This window comes from Dermacentor andersoni, chromosome 1, assembly GCF_023375885.2.
Source record: "Dermacentor andersoni chromosome 1, qqDerAnde1_hic_scaffold, whole genome shotgun sequence".
In the NCBI taxonomy this organism is placed as follows: domain Eukaryota; kingdom Metazoa; phylum Arthropoda; class Arachnida; order Ixodida; family Ixodidae; genus Dermacentor; species Dermacentor andersoni.
Genome location: NC_092814.1, coordinates 15357786 through 15377008, shown reverse-complemented (window position 1 = coordinate 15377008; position 19223 = coordinate 15357786). Strand labels below are relative to the sequence as shown.

The 19223-nt window shown below is 48.0% G+C and overlaps 1 protein-coding gene across 1 annotated transcript in view; it reads left to right on the top strand.

Moving 5' to 3' along the window:
- The first annotated feature begins 4333 nt into the window (after window positions 1-4333).
- Window positions 4334-19223, top strand: part of LOC126545897 (protein Skeletor, isoforms B/C-like) — a 269421-nt gene continuing 254531 nt past the window's right edge. The window contains exon 1 of the mRNA XM_050193940.3: window positions 4334-4400. Within this exon, the coding sequence (XP_050049897.2) occupies window positions 4340-4400 (61 nt within the window). The 5' untranslated portion in view covers window positions 4334-4339. The remainder of the gene's footprint in view (window positions 4401-19223) is intronic.

Below are 19223 nucleotides of genomic sequence, written 5' to 3'. Positions count from 1 at the left end.
CTAAGTTATGGGAAGCGACAACATAGAATAAATAACGTGACGCCACAAGAATACTTGTTTCCTCAATGAGTTCGTTTCAAGTTGCAAATGCAGTTTTCTACTAAGTTCTAGTAATAGGAACTAACGGATGAAAGCACTGATTTAAAAATATGATAGTTGCCATGGGGATTTATCTTTTTGTTCTGGAGTGTGAAGTCAGGAGTGGCGGCTAACTCAACCGTCATCATCTATTCTTGCAGTGTTCTCTGCATCAAAAGCTGCCCCTGAGTACTGTGATATGATTGTGAATCTGTTGCAGGTGCCTCTGCAATCATGGTCCCATGGCGGCAGAAGCCAAAAGCTTAATTCAATAGAATCTCGAAGGATTTGAGACGACGTTTGAAGCATCCAGAAACTAACCACATCGACCACTTTTCTAAATTTTAAGTTCAAGCACGTCTCGAAGTTTTTATCTTTGAGATTTTACCTTTACGCGAGTGTCTCTTCGGCGTATTAGGAACTACACTAATCTACGGCTATATCGTGTTGTCGGTGATGTGATCAGCGACCTTTTAGTGCTGAGAGCAGCACTTTCGGGTGGATGCCAATTTTTCCTTTAAGGAACCTTCTTCTACATTTAGGGATTCTGCAGAACTGATTCGCCGTAGTATCATTTTTATGCAGTTGTAGTCTGCGAGCAAGTGCATAACAACACAAAGCGCAAGATTCCCTTCTAGGCTGGCATATATGTATATATTGTAATAAGGAACAAATTTAAACTCTATTTGGTGGGCGCTGAAGAAGACGAACCGAGCAGCTCTGGCGCCGCCAGCATGGTTGGCGCGACTGACGTTTTCGAGCTTGGACTGTAAGTTTTGAGTGGCCCTACAGCATCTTGCAAATAAATCTTCCTTATAATATGTATATATGATGAATACAATTGTTACTCTCAACATTCTTTTGTTTACTTAATATCTTTGCTTGTTGGCTTGAAGCAGAAGCCATTTAGAGAGACACTCGGACGTACTAAATGGTTCAGTAAATGAACAGGCAGGAAAAAATAATGACGCAGCTGATGGAGATTCTGGAAAGAAATAATGGCACATCCAGGGAAAATCATAAAGTAATGACACAGCCGATGGAAAGGCTGGCAAGACATAATGGCTATAAATTGTCTAGCCAGTCAAAATTCCTCAATGGTGCTGTCAAAGTTTGGGTGTGAATTGCCTAGGGATAATTGCAAACAGTGGTTCAATGGCATTTCATTGTAGCACTTTCCTGAAGTTCTGACGTAGTGCCAGCATTGATGCCAGTGTTTGCAAACATTGGGCAAAGCTTGGCCAATGCTGGTGTGCAACCACGTGCAAGATGTCAGGTGTCATTTATGAGAACAAAGATAAGTAAGGGCACTGAGGTTGAGCCCTTTTGGAGCTCCGTCTTTTCTGAGATTCGAATAAGACTGTCTTCAAAGCGAATCGCAAAAATTGTGTAAATAGCTTTTAATTAGTTGAAGCCATGGAATAGTTGAGCCGAGGACGACCTACAGGGAAAGTAAAATGAACTTAAAGGAGCCCTGAACCACCCCTCGGGCTTGGTGACATAACATAGTCAGCGGGTACCATACGCTGTTGTGAACATCTCAGCCAAGTTCTGCTGTCGTACGCGGTCCGTGGAGTTCGCAAGCGGAGCGCGAAGTCACCTTTTTCTCAAACGCTGTCGTTTCAGAAACCCCATGCTCCTCGCTCTTTTCTGTGTGCTTTATTTCGTCATAAAGCACCCTCCAATACGCTGCTGCTATTGGTCGCTGCGCTCGGCAACACCGCGGCCGCGGCGAGCTGCCGCCACGAGTCCAGTGGCTAAGCGCACTGCGGCTCTCCGAGGACAGCCGCGTTTGGCTTACGTTTAGCGCCCCATAGGCACCAAATCCGAAATTTGAATTGCGCGCCACGGTAATGTCTCCGCCGTAGCCTTCGCAGTGCAAGGCATTGGAGGAGGAAGGGGAGCACAGCTGAGGTCGTGTTTAATTGCCGATGACTCCGCTTCTGCAAAACGCATTCAAGTACTTTTTGCGGCAAAGTGGTTCTGAAATAGCCTATCTTCACTTCAGATGTCTTTCTCCACTTCGATAAAAAGTGGTTCATCATCATCATCATCATAATCATCATCATCAGCCTGGTTACGCCCACTGCAGGGCAAAGGCCTCTCCCATACTTTTCCAACTACCCCGGTCATGTACTAAATGTGGACATGTTGTCCCGGCAAACTTCCTAATCTCATCCGCCCACCTAACTTTCTCCCGCCCCCTGCTACGCTTCCCTTTTCTTGGAATCCAGTCCGTAACCCTTGATGGCCATCGGTTATCTTCCCTCCTGATTACATGTCCTGCCCATGGCCATTTCCTTTTCTTGATTTCAACTAAGATGTCATTAACTCGCGTTTGTTCCCTCACCCAATCTGCTCTTTTCTTATCCCTTAACGTTACACCCATCATTCTTCATTCCATAGCTCACGAGGGTTGCAATGTGGGCTTGTTGGTAATGCATCTTCAAGGGGAGTACGGTAGCGCGATTCAAAGACGGGACAAAAGAAGGCACAAAGGGACACACACAGCGCTAACTTCCAACACTGTTTATTATCGAAAACCAGGTCGTACTTATACACTCAGACAACATGAGTCACAGCCACGTGAACAGATTAACAATCAGAGCGATACATTTTGTGATATGCTAAGCCATGCGCAAAAATTTCAGTTCTTTTTTCAGAGAGAGCCAATGATGGTTTGCTGATACATGACTCCCCTGGGCATCAATCTGCTCGGCTTCTATTATAAGTCTAGTGAGTTCGCACTTATTTCTGCCGGTAATGATTGTTGATTCGAAGAGAGGGCTGCACTTATGTTGCTTACAATGAAGAGAGAGAAACCCAGTCTACAAGCTACGAAGAGCAAAATGTTGCGCTAGATTAAAAGAAATGGACTGGAGTAGTTCCCCACAATATGTGTGACTTGGCCTATTTTGGAGGAATTTTCCGTGTATAAAATTACCAAGCGAATGTTCATTGACAGGCAAATGCGCAGAGAAGGCACTCCCGAGACAGTAAAGCGTAATTTCATTTTTACATTATTCTCGCCATTTGTCACTGGCTCTGATCGAGGTCGGTGCCCCTGGCTATTCGGCGCGACGCATGACAGAGAAAAAGAATTGCAGTGTTCGATCGACAAGTAGAACATGTGGACCCTTGGTGTTTTTTAATCTGGGTGTCTGGTGCACAGTGATAAGAGGCGAATTCATGTCTGTCATATGGCCTCATTAGAACCCGAGATGCATACTAAAAGGTCATGCCTCATGCACTCTCTCATAATGGGACCGTTGAAGTACTGCAAAACAATAATAATCAATTTCTGTTTAGCTTATCAGCATTGTGCGTTTCGATTGTGTTAGCATTTACATCGCAGTGCGAAAATGCCCATAACAATGTTGCTGACAGCAGCTGAACTCCATTATTTTGCAGGTTCGTGCTATCAGTAACGCGTTACAACCAACCTCCTGAACTGAACTGGACGGTTATCTGCGTATAGTGGTCCTAAATTTTTAGCTTATCTTGTAAGACAATTGTTTCGTTGTAGGCTGTTTGCCTTTCACTCATTGCGAATGTTTGAAGGGTCATATAATTTCAGCAGACGAGAGCACAACAAAGAAGGCAAGAACGCAGGAGGAACGCAAACATTTTTTTTTGCCATGTGATGCAAACAAACCAGCTCAGCTTGCGGTGGACCTTAAGACAGACAACACACGAAAACAAAGGTATCACGTATCAAGAAGACACGAAAGAACCACGCATGCTATCTAGGTCCGTGTTGCTCAGATGGCCGAAAATATTCTCAGACAACCAACTTTCGCTAACGCAGGCTTCTGTGTTGTTCCGCACAACCAAGCCAAGGCTCATAACCGGATTTCCGATGAACAGATGGCCAGTTCCTTATTGTGCGCGCTGGGCTACTGAATGTATCGATTACCAAGAAGGTGTGATAGTTCAAAGTAATCGGTACAAATTTCACACAGGGAATTATACTTTGCTTGAAGGGCTCGAGCGTAATGCATGCGATGCTTTTCATAACCACCCTCTTGCGTAGTATAACCTTGATCCAGGAAGTAAAGATTTAATGTGACATTGCCAAAAGCCCCAAATCGGGGCGAGTAACGCAAGACACGTGTGTGTGCTACAGTGACTCGAGGGAACTAGCGCGAATGAGAAAGAAAGGCGCCGCCAAACGGTCAATGGCGCCTTGAGAGAGCGCGCCGCCTGGTGCTCGTCACGAAAAGGGCTGCTGCTGCCCCGCTCGGCCTCATTCACCGGTTTGATGGCTGCTGCTGCTGCTGCTGCTGGGTTGCTGCTGTGCGCCGCCGCAGTCGTCCCGCAAGGTATGGAGCCAGTTGCCGCCGCCAAGGCCGGCTCGGCAGCCTTGGGGAAAGTTACCGTGACCCACTCTCGGTAGAAGCGCTTTCGCCAATGGCCTGTTTCATCACGTGCGAATTGGTCAGTTGAAATAGCCGGACGGCAAGTTTGTCAGGCAAAGTTATCCATCTGGCACAATTCAGCGGTTTCCTCTGCAACAGTTATGTACGCCTCTGCCCCGTCCTCTAAAAGAAGCCACGCTACGTACTTTGCTAGAGTAATAACCGAGCATGAGCTGTTGTCACATAAAAGCGTCCGGCGTGTTGTTAGAAGCCATACCATACGCTCTGGTAACCACCGTTGCAAGGGTGTACCGTGGTGCCACGGGTTTTCAGGCAGCGCCACTTTTGAGCGTGGTACTGGCCAAGAACTGAGCCATCGCACTCGAAATGTCCATGTTTGGCTAATGCCGATAGAGCCGGTGGATGCTACTGTAGCGTGTTCTTATTAAGCAATGTAGGGTCGTATTCACTTAGTAGGAAATTTTTGTGTCGTGCAAGTGGAACCGCATCACTGACAAAACGTTTCTGGGCGGCAACGCTGTGACGAAGCTACAATATTTGTTGCGTGGCAGGAATGGCCGCCAAAATGGTAGCAGGGATGATATACCTGCCAGAAAATTTTTATACTTAGCGGGCTGATACTACATAAGCCATCGGTGATGAATTTTAGCAACAAAAAATTCTTTTTGCACAGTCCTTACGTCAAGTCATTCTTTTTTTTTACGTACATTTGAAGAGATTTCAAGCTTGCCAATATATATACATTGTGGTGCACGTTGCTAAACGAGCACGTTTTACGCTATGCTTTTCTATCGATGGACAGTTGGCGAATATGCTGTTCAAATAGATTTTATTAGAGAAACGACCGCATGTTCTGAAAGATAATTTGCTGGCGTCGTTTATCATCATTTGTGTTACAAAACAACCGCCTCGACTTGATTTATTTGAGCGGTGTCGTGTAGATTGCACTGCATGCATACCACACGCAGGTGGTGAAAAAGCTTTGTTTTTGCAGGGAAGGCATCGCGCAACAAGCTTTGAAAAACGACGTCTTTAGTGGGAATGTTTTTGCAAGAAACCTGACCACGCCAGTAATTTTTGTGTCCGTAATTTATTAATCATTCTTTTTCGTTGTTGTAGTTACGACAGATACGTCAACACTAGGATTTTTGAATACATTTGATTACACAAGTTTCAGTTGTTTGCGCCCCGATATATATTGCGGGGCTCTTTTTTTCGCGTTTATGTGAAAGGCCGCGAAATATAAAATTGAGTAGACCAGGCTTGCGCGCTGCCAGCAGTGGTACACGTTGGAACTAAAAACGCGTTGCATGCCTATCGCTTTCGCAGTTTTGTTGGTGTAGAATAGCGACGAGCCTCGCTATGGTAAGCAGTCTGCCAAATTAAAAACGAAAAACATTGGCTTGCAGCGAGAAGCCATCCCAAGCATGAGTGTATAACAGTCACGTCAACGAATGGTGATATGTCATGTTTATGACCGATCTATTACACGGGCTGCGTGTTTGAAAGCCTCGGCGCCCAAGCAGGAAGTTGAATTTTCCTGACCGTGGCGGAACAGCTCATACTTAAAGAAGCAATTGAATTACGTGCCCCGATCGTGGGATAAAGCCCCAGCAAAGCAGCCTGATGCTCTAACCATCCACCACAATTGCAATTTTTTTCTCTATTACATTTGAGTAAAATATTTTAGAAAAACAAAGCTCTATAGAAATTGAAGGTGGCTCCAAAAACACACTTCAAAACCTGACAAGCAAATGCAAGCGTCCAATGAAGAGACAGCCCGGCAGTGACTTTGAGCTGCACGCACGCTGTGAGCATGGACAGGAGGGACCGAGTGCTTCGCGGTGATTACGCGTGCCTGTCGCGCATTCTACTGCAACACAGGCTACGCAGGCACATTAACATGTCATATGGTAGGTCGCAGGTGTAAGTTAAAGGAAGGAAACTAACTGGGCGACACCTGAATCTTTCTTTTAAGACTTCTCTGGAAGAACGCGGGAGCGCTGCTACAATTTACAGCCGAGTGATTATTCGTTTTGAGCAAGCGGACACAAACGCCGAGCACAGCAGCCCCTTTTCTCCCACCAAGTTTTGACGGGAAGGGTTACCGAACGTGACACAAAGTTTTCACACCTGGAGAAAAGATCATTCGCCGGACACGCTTAAGTAAATCTAGATACTTCCATTCCAATTAAGGTGCACGATCAGGGGGAACTGGGAGCAATGTGTCTACAAGTGCAGCGGAAATTTCTTTGGGGTAGGCAGTGAAACTATAAGCCACATTAATACCAGCCTTTAGAAAGTAACAACTTTCAACAACCTCCTTCAAGAAGCCTCAAGGAGCCTGTTGGAACATCCCTGACATGTGACTAAGCAACTATCTCTGCAAGGTAGTTGCTTAGGATGTTGATAGTGACAGTTGTATCGCATGGGTTGAAGCAACTATTCCCTCACTCTCTAAAGGTAAAACTCCTGGACCTGACGGTCTGAGTGAAGATTTCTGGTTTTTTTACTCTGTTAACTCCTTTTCTGCTTAAGGTGCATGCAGAAGCTTCAGATGAGTATACCTGACCTCCACGCTCTATCACTGCACACTGTACTTATCCCAAAAAGCAGTGCTACAACTAAATTGCAGAAAACCTGCCGGGGTTATGGTGTTGGGCTGTTGAGCATGAGATTGTGGGATTGAATCACGGCCGCGGCGGCCGCATTTCGATGGGGGCGAAATGCGAAAACACCGGTGTACTTAGATTTAGGGGCACGTTAAAGAACCCCAGGTGGTCGAAATTTCTGGAGGGCCCCACTACGGTGTGCCTCATATTCAGAAAGTGGTTTCGACACGTTAAACTCCATAATTTAATTTTAATTTTTTAACTAAATTGCAGTAAGTTGAGGAATGTCGCCCCACATCACTTTGCAACGTGAATTATAATATAGTCGCCGAGATATTAGCTAACGGCTTTGAAACCGTAATTCGATCTGCGGTGGGATACCAATATACATGTGGGATTAGAGGAAGATCAATCCGCGCAAATACACATGTGTAGCGGCCTGTGGTCGAATTTGTAGCAGAAGTTCGGATTGCATTAGTGGAGGTTCATTTGGCAAATGTATTTGCCTCAATACCTATTCTTTTGTTAATAAAGGAAAAATCAGAGATCCACCCGTTCGTAGAAAGGAAACCTTTGTAAGGAAACCTCTATTACGTCAAACTCTTGCCTTTGCTTCGTGTTGTCGACAAATTCGACTTCGGCCTACCATCTCGTAGCCGCCTCGTTAGCTAAGATGGTAGGGCGGTTGCCCCGGAACGGCGGTGATCCCGGGTTCGTGTCCCGGACCAGGACTAATTTTTCTTAAATTGTGAGGCTTTTCTTTTGAGAAACCGGTATGGGTTTCCTTTGTAGCAATTGCTACGAACGGGTGGATGTCTGATTTTCCCTTTATTATTTACTTCTCTCCACCTTGCGGGTTTCTGCACAACTATTACGTCACCTCTCCTTTTGTGTGCTAGAGCACGTAAGCATCGTCTTTTGAAATATATTAAGATGGCTTCTCTCTCCGAATCCGTCTTCCTCAGGGCATCGGTAAAGCAAGGTTTGCCTTTGTCCCCGCTCTTGTTTGCTTTGTACTTGGAGCCGCATTGTGCACCAATTCTGAAAGCTCACACCTTTCACGGTTTCACATTGCCAGCCAATGAGGTTCATGCACCTGCCTATGCGAACAACGCCTTCTTTCTGTAGCATATTCTTGGATTGTAGCGCGTAGTGACACACACACAGACTAGAAGACAGCGGTCACGTTCGTATGCTGGGGTATTTGCAATCACGTATACGTATTTTGATAGTTTCAATAAAGAATTCGTTGAAAGGTAGCGCTCGTCTTATCTTCTCCTAGTCTCTGTGTGTGTCACTTCGCGCTACAATCCAAAAATATATTACCGTAACAACTCCACAACTTTCTATCCTTTTGCCTTTTTTCTGTGCTGGCAAGAAAAGTGTAGAGATTGCACTTGCCATAACGCAGCATTTTTGTGTAGTTTTCGGTGCAGCTGTTAACTCCGAAAAGAGCTCAGGATTTTGGTTTAGTGTATGGTGTAGGATGCCAAATCACTTTGCAGGTATTCGGTTGGAAGCATGGCTCCAAATATTTCTACGTGTACCCCTCTCTCAGTACCGAAACAGTAAACCTTAGTGGTCAGTGCAAGTTACACAAGTACAGAGTCAGGTTAACAACTGGCAGGGGTGGCAGTTGTCCATAAGCAGCCGAGCTGAAGCTTGCACTGTGTTCCTAGCTGGTCGACTTACGTCTGTACTGCAAGTATTACACTGCTCATGGCTTAGGTTGCAAGCTTGCCATCATGTGTTTGTTACTCTTGTCTGGAACTCACGTAATGAGGCCATGTGGTGTGAAAGAAAGTTTACTTAAAATTAAGAATAACAAGCAATACTGGAGGCCTTCTTCAAGTTGCTGCTACCGATGCCCTCTTCCGCACAGAAGGCGTCACATTTTACAGCGAAGCTGTATATGGCTAGCCGATTCGTCCATCCGCCCGTCTGTCTGTCGCCTGTACACCGAAAACTCCTCCGGCGCAACCCCATGCGCATGCACTAAAAAGAAAGAAAGAGGCGCGCGATTAGCTGCGTCACTAGTGACGTCGTCACTCTCTGTCACCGCCGATCGAGCGCGCGCGCAGCAGTTTCTCTTCGGCTCGGAAATGGGTGGGCCATGCGTCATACTTACTCCTTGGGAGCAGCAGCTTTCGATCAGCAACGCCGCTACCAGAACCGGGAACGAGCTTGTCTACGGGCACAAGAACAGGCTCGTGCAATCGAGCGCAAGCAGCAACTGCGTACTGAGGATCGGCAGTCTACGAAGGAGTCGTTTATGGTAGATCCACACGACGGATTAAATCCGTCTTTTCCGCGACGGACGGCGCATCACGTGGCTAGACGTCACAGATTTACGCCGTCCGCGCGTCGTCCGCCACCCCCACGGACGGAAAATGCCGAACTATTTTTCGCATCCGGATTCTGGCGGTCGAATGCTACGGATTTAGCCTAGGATGCTCTAGAAGTCTGCCAACAATGCACAGACGTGAGCCCTTGCTTGAAGCGAAGTATCACAGCATCTCCTGCAGCGTTGTTTCTCTGGTATTGCTCGCGTCATCACGGTGTCCTGCCTTCCTATACGATGACCCACACGCGACAGCAACTGAAGGAGCGGCTCTCTTGTCACTTGAAGCAGCCTCCGGGATTCCTCAATGTCACTGACCAACATCTCTTGGTAGAAGTGGTTTTTGCATGCCCATATGCCTGTTGGCGATATAGTCCTTATGCCAACAATGCCTCTCTCGATTAAACAAGTACTCGCCATCATCCAATTCGGACAAAAGAACAGCTATTGCGGCCAACGGTCGTTTCCTTTCAATCTCCATGTTCATTCAGAGCGAAAAACAAATAGGACCCAGTCTTCACTACACCGGCGGCGCTATCTAGAGAGAGAGTAGAAACAAGCAAACATTTGTAACTAACGGCCACTGAGATCTGCTCGGGCCGCCGCCAAATCTTCGAGGCCCTGTTCAACCAATACAGCCACTCTAAGCCTACACGCCGAGAATCTGAGTATGGCTTTCGGAAACGGTGCCGAAGCGTCACGAATACTTTGCTGTCGAAGCTTCTGGACACAAATTTAAAGCAAAATACTAGCATCAGTTTGAAACTTACGGGCCACACAGTGAACGACGACAAGTTGATAGGTTCGCGGCGGACACCAGCCGCTTCGGGCAGTGCCGCCATGTTTATTTTTCCTGCGTGGTCGTCTGCTCACCCTGTCCGTCGTCTGGATGCGCTTTTAATTAACTGTCGGGATTAACACAGTGATAAACACCGGGGCCGCACGTTTCAGCTTCGCAGGTTAACCATCTGTCCGGAGTGCTTGGGCGGTGCTTTTTTTATAGCGTGGTGCATGATAGCTCAGACACCTTGCATACTATCTCGTTAGTCCATCTATAAGGACCTTTTGATTTCTACATCTAGTCGTTCATTATTGCATCGTCAACAGATTGTTTGGGTGAAGCAGGTTGAACAGGGCAGCTTCGTGCTACGCTCTCAACTTGGAACAAATAAGTCATTGATTTCTTTGGGTTGCGCTACAGGAAATGAGAGCGCATCCTATGTAATGGTGCATAACATGAGTCCACGGTTTCAAGCGTAAGCGCTGACATTTAAAAGAATTACTTTTTTCTTGTTAATGGTAATACTTTTGCCTATTAGCAGGTGATAGAATTAGCCCTGCGTGATCACTGCAAATAATGTCTGAATGCTCATTAGCACAGTGGTTCTATGTCATTGTATATACGCGTCACTTTCTATCAATGTTGTTGTAGTTTAGGTAATGTGCCGCAGACGGCCATATTCGCATGGACAGGACGACAAGTTCTTGAACTGCAATGTTCAAACATGATTGTACATGTTTTACATGCGTGCTGCAAAGTTGCACACTTGGATAAACATGGCGACAATAATGTAATATTCTCTACTACACATTCGCAGCAGGAACACTCGCGGCGGCAACCTGAACGCACCGTGGTTGTCGAAAGGGCGTTGAGGTTCATTCATTCTTCACTCTGCTCCAATGGTTGGCAAAACGCGCCGAGCGCAAGAAAAGAAATGCTTACAAACTTCTGTTTCAATTCTACAATTACAGCCCCCGCAGGGGCGTCTGCGTCAGCAGGCGTTTGGTGTGTTGCGACACCACGTACCCGAGCACACGAGGGTTGGACCCTCCCGCGCGTAGCCGTGCGTGGCTTAGCCGTGTCTGGGGAAAGGGGGATCCTGGAGGTTGAGCCGATGCTGGGTGTTTGGACCTTTAAGGCCACCCGGCGGAGGCAACACACCTCTTTGGCATCTGCTTCACATAGACGGCGCCCTCGGAGTGACCCACACGGGGGAAATCGGTAGTTGCCTTTTCCTGTCTCTCTCTCCTTCCAGCCTTCGTCTTTCTCTCACTTTTCATCTTTCCTGTCTTCTCCTAGCTTCCGCTTACTTCCAATTTTTCCAGGCAACAAGGGTTAACCTTGTGTGAATAGCCAACCTAGGTTATCTCATATTTGGTTATAGTGATAATGTACAGCTGGCGTTTGCAGGACCTGTTTTTACAGTCCCTGTAGCGTCCCCTTGTTGGGCTCCATGGTGGGTGGCTGGCGTTATTGCCGAAAACTACACATTCCTCTATGGATAGCTCTCTTCCTCCACTCCCTGATCGCCCTCAGAAAAGAGGGCGCACCGATGATGTTTTCCAGTTTTTCGGATGCCAAGTCCACAACTTCCCACGTTTCCATGTAGTTCACTCAGAAAAACCCGGCAAACCAGTGCGCACCATTTCACCGTTCCTTGTACCAAACACTTTGACTGGTGTTTTTCGACCCGGTTATAAGGCGACCAGGATGGCAAGCGGTGATCTACTCCTGGAGATCCGCGATAAGAAGCAATACGAGAAGCTGCCGAAACTAGTGTCATTTGGGGAGACCCAACTAACAGTAACCCCGCACCGTACTATGAACACCACCCGCGCCGTTGTCGGACGATGGCTTGCTGGAGCTCACTGAGACTAAACTCTTGGAGGGCTTCAGTGAACAGAATGTAATCAATGTCAAAAGGATTAAGATGAGGTGAGATGGCAAAGAAACTCAAACCAAGCACTTGATAATCTCCTTCGGATCAAGTGTCCTGCCCCAGTCAATCGAGGCAGGGTACATCAAGCTCCGTGTTAGGCCATATGTGCCCAATCCGCTCAGATGTTTCAAATACCAACGTTTCGGCCACAGTTCGCAGAGCTGCCGAGGCCGTCAAACCTGTGCGAAGTGCAGTGCCCATGAACATACTTCTGAAGCTTGCGAGAACACTCTCCTTTGTGTAAACTGTGAAGGGGAGCGCACCGCATACTCGCGGTGGTGCCCATCCTGAAAAAAAGAAAAGAAATTGTGACCGTAAAAGTAACGTAAGACATAACTTTCAAGGAGGCACGCAGGCGGGTATCCAACCTGCCCAAGAACACATTTGCCGATGTGGCCCGTCAGGGGGCAGCGCCACAACGTTCTTCGGCGGCTGACTGGCCGACGCACAGTGAGCCGGCAGTAACGTCAACCCCCCCCCCCCCCCCCCCCGGCAGTTGCAGCTAGCGCTGCTCCGCTACCCCAGCAGAAGGAGCCATCCACCTCCGGGCAGGTGGCCTCAAAGGCCTCGTCCAACGTGCCGGTGCCGAGGCCTTAACGCCAAACAAAGCGCTCGGAAGAGCGAGTGTCCAGCGCCTCGCAAGAGGCGATGGACACAACCACCAACAAGACGGCGCCACCAGCGCCTAAGGAGCGGCGAGGCTCTCTCCATCGCTGCAAAAAAGACAATACTCCTGTCAAGGCGCCTGCAAAGGGCCCTTGACTAATCCTAGTCTCTTAAACACACAGCACCCAACACATATAGCATAATGGATACACAAATACTACAATGGAATGTTAGACGACTCTTCCATAACCTAGACAACATTAGAGAACTCCTACACGAACACAATCCCAAGTTGCTGTGTTCAAGGGACACATCTGAAGCCTACGAACACAAATTTTCTCCGTCACTACACAATCTATCGTAAAGACCGCAACGAGGCGAACACCTCGGCTGACGGTGTAGCAATAGTTGTTGACAAGTCAGTAGCATGTCATCATGTCGCCCTTCAGACGCCCCTTGAGGCAGTGTCAGTTCGGGCAATTCTTTTTAATAAACTAATCACTGTATGTCGCATATACGTACCCCCGAATTATGATCTTCGAAAAATCAATCTTATAACCTAATTGATCAGCTCCCGAAGCCCTACCTAATCGTAGGCGAGTTTAACGCCCACAACACCATGTGGGGAGACGCGCGATGTGACGCGAGAGGTCGTTTTATTGAAAATTTTCTTCTGAATTCTGGTGCATGCCTCTTCAACAAAAAGAGCCAACGTATTTTAGTATTTATCATAATTCATATTCGTCAATAGACCTGTCGTTTGGCTCTGCCTCAATTTTTCCTGATTTACAATGGCATGTAACCCAAAATTCCTATGGAAGCGACCATTCTTCTATAACGTTAAATTTAATACATCAACATGAATCCCCTCCACATGCCGCCCGGTGGAAATTAGCCTCCGCCGAATGGTATTACTTAACGCATCCACTTACTTACCACGAGATCTTATCATTGATTTTAACATAGATGAAGCAGTAGCATATTTTATTTGTTTTATACTCGACGCAGCTGAAAAGTTTATTCCCCAAACACAAGGTCTCTCTTGTAGAAGACGGGTACCCTGGTCAGGGGCGTAGCCAGGGGGGGGGGGGGGCTTATGGGGCTTCAGCCCCCCCCCCCCCGAAATTTTTTCGTGCTGTCCATGCACCGCCGACCAAAGCAACCCCGGTGCTGGAAAGCATTCTGGATTTTGTCTAAAATGTGTTTTTCACAGTCGAAAAAAACATTTCACCGCGAACATTGCGAACTGGGGCTGGATTTGATGGCAACGCCCTTGCACCGTGAGCCACATAACGCAAGCAGCCCCATCCGAGCACAAAGTTTGAATGGCGTTTTGATGGCAAACTGGCTCGCCGCGGCATCTCGCAGAGTCCGCGGAACCTACGGAGCGCATGGTGTAAGATTTGTCGGACGGTCCTGCCGCTGTCGACCAGATGTAGGAGTCGTCGGACTATCTCGCCGCTGCCACCATTTGAAGGAGATGAAGTTCGTAGACAGGAACTCGGTGAACAGGATTTATTGACATATTAACAGTTTAAGCAGGATACATTGGCAGACTAGCGCGACTCCCATATGGAGCCCGCAAAACTAACATACAGCAAACAGTTTACGAGCACACAGCTCACTAGTGCATTTCTAGTATGACAGAGCACTCAGCTCCCGACAACGAGCACGACACGAGCACACTCTAGCAGCCGGCAAACGCTGCTTATAAGCTCTCCACTTGACGTCATAGTTCGACGTCATCGTTCGGCATGGACGGAGCACGAATGGTCGGGAATGTTCGTCCAATCATTGTAAACTTGCCGCCGCACCGCAGTATGGCTCACACACACAAAGGCACACACGTTCGAGCCTACACACACAAAGGCTGACACGTTCGAGGGCCCCGTGGACGGAAATGTTCGTGTTGCACTCACACACAGGTGAAAAGGCCGGACAGTTCTCGGTAGCGCCCAGCTTTCAGTGCCGACGTCAGAGGGCTTCGTAGAACTCTGCTTTGTCCCGGATGGCTCGGCCAAGTACCAATTTCCTGAGTTGATCGCGCGCCACGTGGCTGCCGGCTCTTCGCAGTTCTCCGAAGGGCGCCCCGTCTGGTGGGCTTGGAACACGTGCAGCGGGCTGAAAGCTGGCACGTTGCCAACCCGTACGGCCATTCTTAACAGCTCCTCCATGGCCCGGAAAATCTCGCCTGGCCAGTGCTGGCAACCGCTGGGCAGGAAGAGAATGGCTGGCGAGCAAGATGATGGCTTTGCTCTCTGCAACCCCTGCGTACTTGGAATGCCTTCAACCATCTTACAACAACTGGCACAGAAGAGCCGACCCGGCAACACAATACCGCTCAGCGTTCAAACGCCCGGAATCAGCTGCTAACCCACCAGGCGTCCTATCACAATTTCAATGCAAGTCACTCAACTGGGAATCCCAAATTTTGCCCCAAAATTTCGTGCCGCCAAAGCGAGCGTTCCCGTTCCCTTTCAGTTCGACCAAACCTGACTGTCGTGCTGCACAAGAGTAAAGGTTTACGCAGAATTAAACCGAAGGCTCTCAAACACCAATACCCAAACATAACATAAGCAGCCTAACTTCACGAACAGCCTGTTCTTACCCTATCGCAGTGGCGTACTTATCTCACGTACTGTTGCCACTGAACAGTCGGCCAACTCCACAGGTACGCAATCACAATCGCGCTAGCTTTGTGGTCCCTATTCCGAACACGTGCTTGCATCCTACAAAGTTTTCATCACGCTGACTCACATTTGTTCCTTTAGTCCACACAGGACACGTTCCTTAAACAAACAACCACACTTGCGTAACTTACGCAACACAGAGGAACCTTTGAACAAATGTGTCTTTTACTAACTAGCTTTTCGCACGCGCACTAGAGAAGTCAGAATACGGCTGCCCTCGACACACACGAGCAACCCAGTCATCAACGTTCTGCTTCCTTCCGTCCACACAGGACACGTGCTAATGGACCTAAAAGCTCTTCTCAGTGCAAATCACGCACTTACTGAAAATCTACGCGGTTAACCTTAGAAAATAAAGAAACGCTTATAAAAAAAAAGAAGGTTAACTAAAACACACGCGCGTTACGATAGGCCTCTCAACAATAACCTTGACAATCAGGTTATTTACGCACACACAAAAAAAGAAAGCCTATATACTTATTAATGAACACCTCGCGAAACTACATGTTTACTTAAAACACGTCTTTCAAATCTCGAGCTTCTCAAACAAAACATAAACAGAGCTCATGCCTTACATATTGAAAGAAACTTAAATCGCGAAAATTATCCGAGTGCTCAAAAATAAAACAAAACAACATGCTTTACTTCCACGGAAGCTCCCTTGGCCTCCCGTTCCAAGCATTTGCAACTGACTCATACTTTTGAGCCGTACTCGAGGTGGTCGCGGTCCGAAAGCTACTCTGGCTACGGGGGAACAACAAAAGGGCTGACTCACTATCAGCTCCCCCAAGACGTTACGGTCTCCTGCCAATTTGCGTCCTCGCGCCCCGCTTTCAACATGACCTCGACTGACCGCGTCGCTACTCCCCACCTGGTCTCGTCTTGCCACCTTGCGCTTCTTTGTACTGCACGCTGAGCTTCGAAGAGAACGACGGAACGACGAGGAATTTGACTGCCCCGTGCCCTTTGTCCGCGTCCGTGCAGAACAAGCTTCTCGGTCCCCCTGTGACCGGTGGCTCGAACGTTTTCGATGCGTCAACATCGTCAGTGACGACCGCACCTTTTTCCTCGCGCCCTGCCCTTTTGGGTTTCTTGCCATCTTTGGCGGCGCTACATTAGTTACCGTCTTTCGGTCTTTACCGCGCTTCTTATTTCGGCGCTTTCTCTTTGCACTCGCTTTCATGTCGCCTTCTGGTGCCTCGTGCTGGCCGGTACACATTTCGTCGGCCCGGATCGGTCTCTTACCCGCACAGTCTGAGTGATTTACATATAAATCTACTCTCACTTTGCCTCGACTGGCGGACAGCCCAACCGACTCTGAAACAATGCAGCAGGCTTTACTCGAGTTAGACAACTCGCACTCTTGCGAACTGCCCTCTACTACATTGCCCAGCTCACGCTGTGCATCTGCACACAGCCCGTCGGTATCGATCGCTGTCTCACGCGCACAGTCCGAATGATTAACAACTGAATCATCCCTATCTAGGATATCTAGACTGGCGGAGAGCCGCACCGATCCCTGAACAATGCAGTTGTTCTCTCGTGAGCTACGGAGCTCGCCACCCCGAGAACTATTCTCAACTGCATCGTCCAGTTCGCACTTCACTTCTGCACGCAGATCTGACTCGACATGGGTGCTCGCGTCTGTCAAGTCCGTAGTATTCTGTACCTCGCTAACGACCTCGCTACCATGAGATGCGACGCACACGCGCGGTAACTGTGCCAATTTGTTCGCAGCTGGCCTAGCTGTCTCTACAGTCCTCTGTTGGCACAGCACCTCGTCGCTCTCACTCTGGCCTTTAACGGCCTCTGTTGCCACTAAGGCTTCGTTAGCTGCTAGCACTTCGAGTTCACTTGTGAACGTGCTGCTACTCTCACAGGTACTACTACTTTCCTCGGCTTTTGAACAAAATCTGCTATTTACTTCCTGCCACTTTCGCTGCGTCCAGCCTACAGCTTTCTCAAGCCGCTGTTGACTTCGCTCGATTGACTGCTCAAAACCTTGAATCTCATTGTTCAATGCATCAATGTACCGCCTCGTTACTTCTGTTGGGCCTTCTTCCTGCGAAACCCCTTTCAGTTTCTGCCTAGCTTCTTCCTGTTTTTGCCTAAATTCATCCTGTTCTTGCCTAATTGCTTCCTGTTCTCGTTTTTTACTTAGAATTCGTTTGCCCATTTGCTGTATGAATTTCAAATCATTCTCACTTTCGAGAATTGTCTTACGAATTTGTGATTCCTTCAAGTTCTCATCTACGTTTACCCCGATCTCCTCACACAACCACAACAGGTCAGCTCTCGTCAAACACATTAGGACCATGGTCGCTACTTTAAGCTTTGGCTCTGCTGTCACACAATACTTGTTGCGATACCCACGCAAATCAAAATACAAGTAACAGATCCCAGCGAATCAAATTCAAAAACACAGAGAAATTGAAGCCTGGTAAATCTTACAGCCAAAACCAAACGCTTACCCACTGAAGCAGCACCATATCACCAGTCCTTCCCCGCCGTATCCAGTCAGTTGCAAGAGGTGGTCAATCTCAAATCGCCTCCAACTTCATCAGGATGCCGGTCGGTCACGATGTGCCAACGTCCGTCAGCTGTCGTTGCTGTCTCCGAGTCGTAGGCCGATCTAGGAGCCGTAGTCGGATCTCACCGCTGCCATTCAGTTGTCGATTTGGCAGTCGTAGCTGTAGAGATGAACTTGGGATGACAGGGCTAGGCGAGCAGGCTTTACCTGCAGGATTTACATTTTAAACAGGACATACTGGCTGTCTAGCGCGACTCCCATATGGAGCCCGCAAAACTAACATACAGCAAACAGCTTACGAGGACACAGCTCACTACTACATTTCGAGCATGACAGAGCACTCAGCTCCCGACAACAAGCACGACACGAGCACCCTCTAGCAGCCGGTAAACGCTGCTTATAAGCTCTCCGCTTGACGGCATAGTTCGACGTCATCGTTCGGCGTGGACGGAGCACGAAGGGTCGGGAATGTTCGTCCAATCATTGTAAACTTGCCGCCGCACCGCAGTATGGCTCACACACACAAAGGCACACACGTTCGAGCCTACACACACAAAGGCTGACACGTTCGAGGGCCCCGTGGACGGAAATGTTCGTGTTGCACTCACACACAGGTGAAAAGGCCGGACAGTTCTCGGTACCGCCCAGCTTTCAGTGCCGACGTCAGAGGGCTTCGTAGAACTCTGCTTTGTCCCGGATGGCTCGGCCAAGTACCAATTTCCTGAGTTGATCGCGCGCCACGTGGCTGCCGGCTCTTCGCAGTTCTCCGAAGGGCGCCCCGTCTGGTGGGCTTGGAACACGTGCAGCGGGCTGAAAGCTGGCACGTTGCCAACCCGTACGGCCATTCTTAACAATGGATGTCAATTCCGAAACTTTATGGGTATAAAGTTCTCACAAATTTTTGATGTGAAAGGTTCATTGGCTTTAGATTTGTACTTGATTTGTGCTTGATTTAGAGTTGTACTTTAGATTTTCAGTTGCGGAACTTTGGGGGTTTGTTGTGGTTATAAACATTTGACGCCAAAGGTGATTAACTTTTCTAAAGTCGTACATCGGAACATACAACGAGGCAAGGCAAATCAACACACTATCAGGCAAGTTGCCAAAGCACGCAGCGAGGTCCGATGAGACGAAGCTTTCGGTTGTTCATTTGCGCCGTCATGTCGCACAAAAAATTATCTACATTTTTTTTACCTACGCCACAGCATCCATGTGAAGACAATAAAGCCTGCAAGGGTAACTATGTACTCATTTATTTTTTCTACGT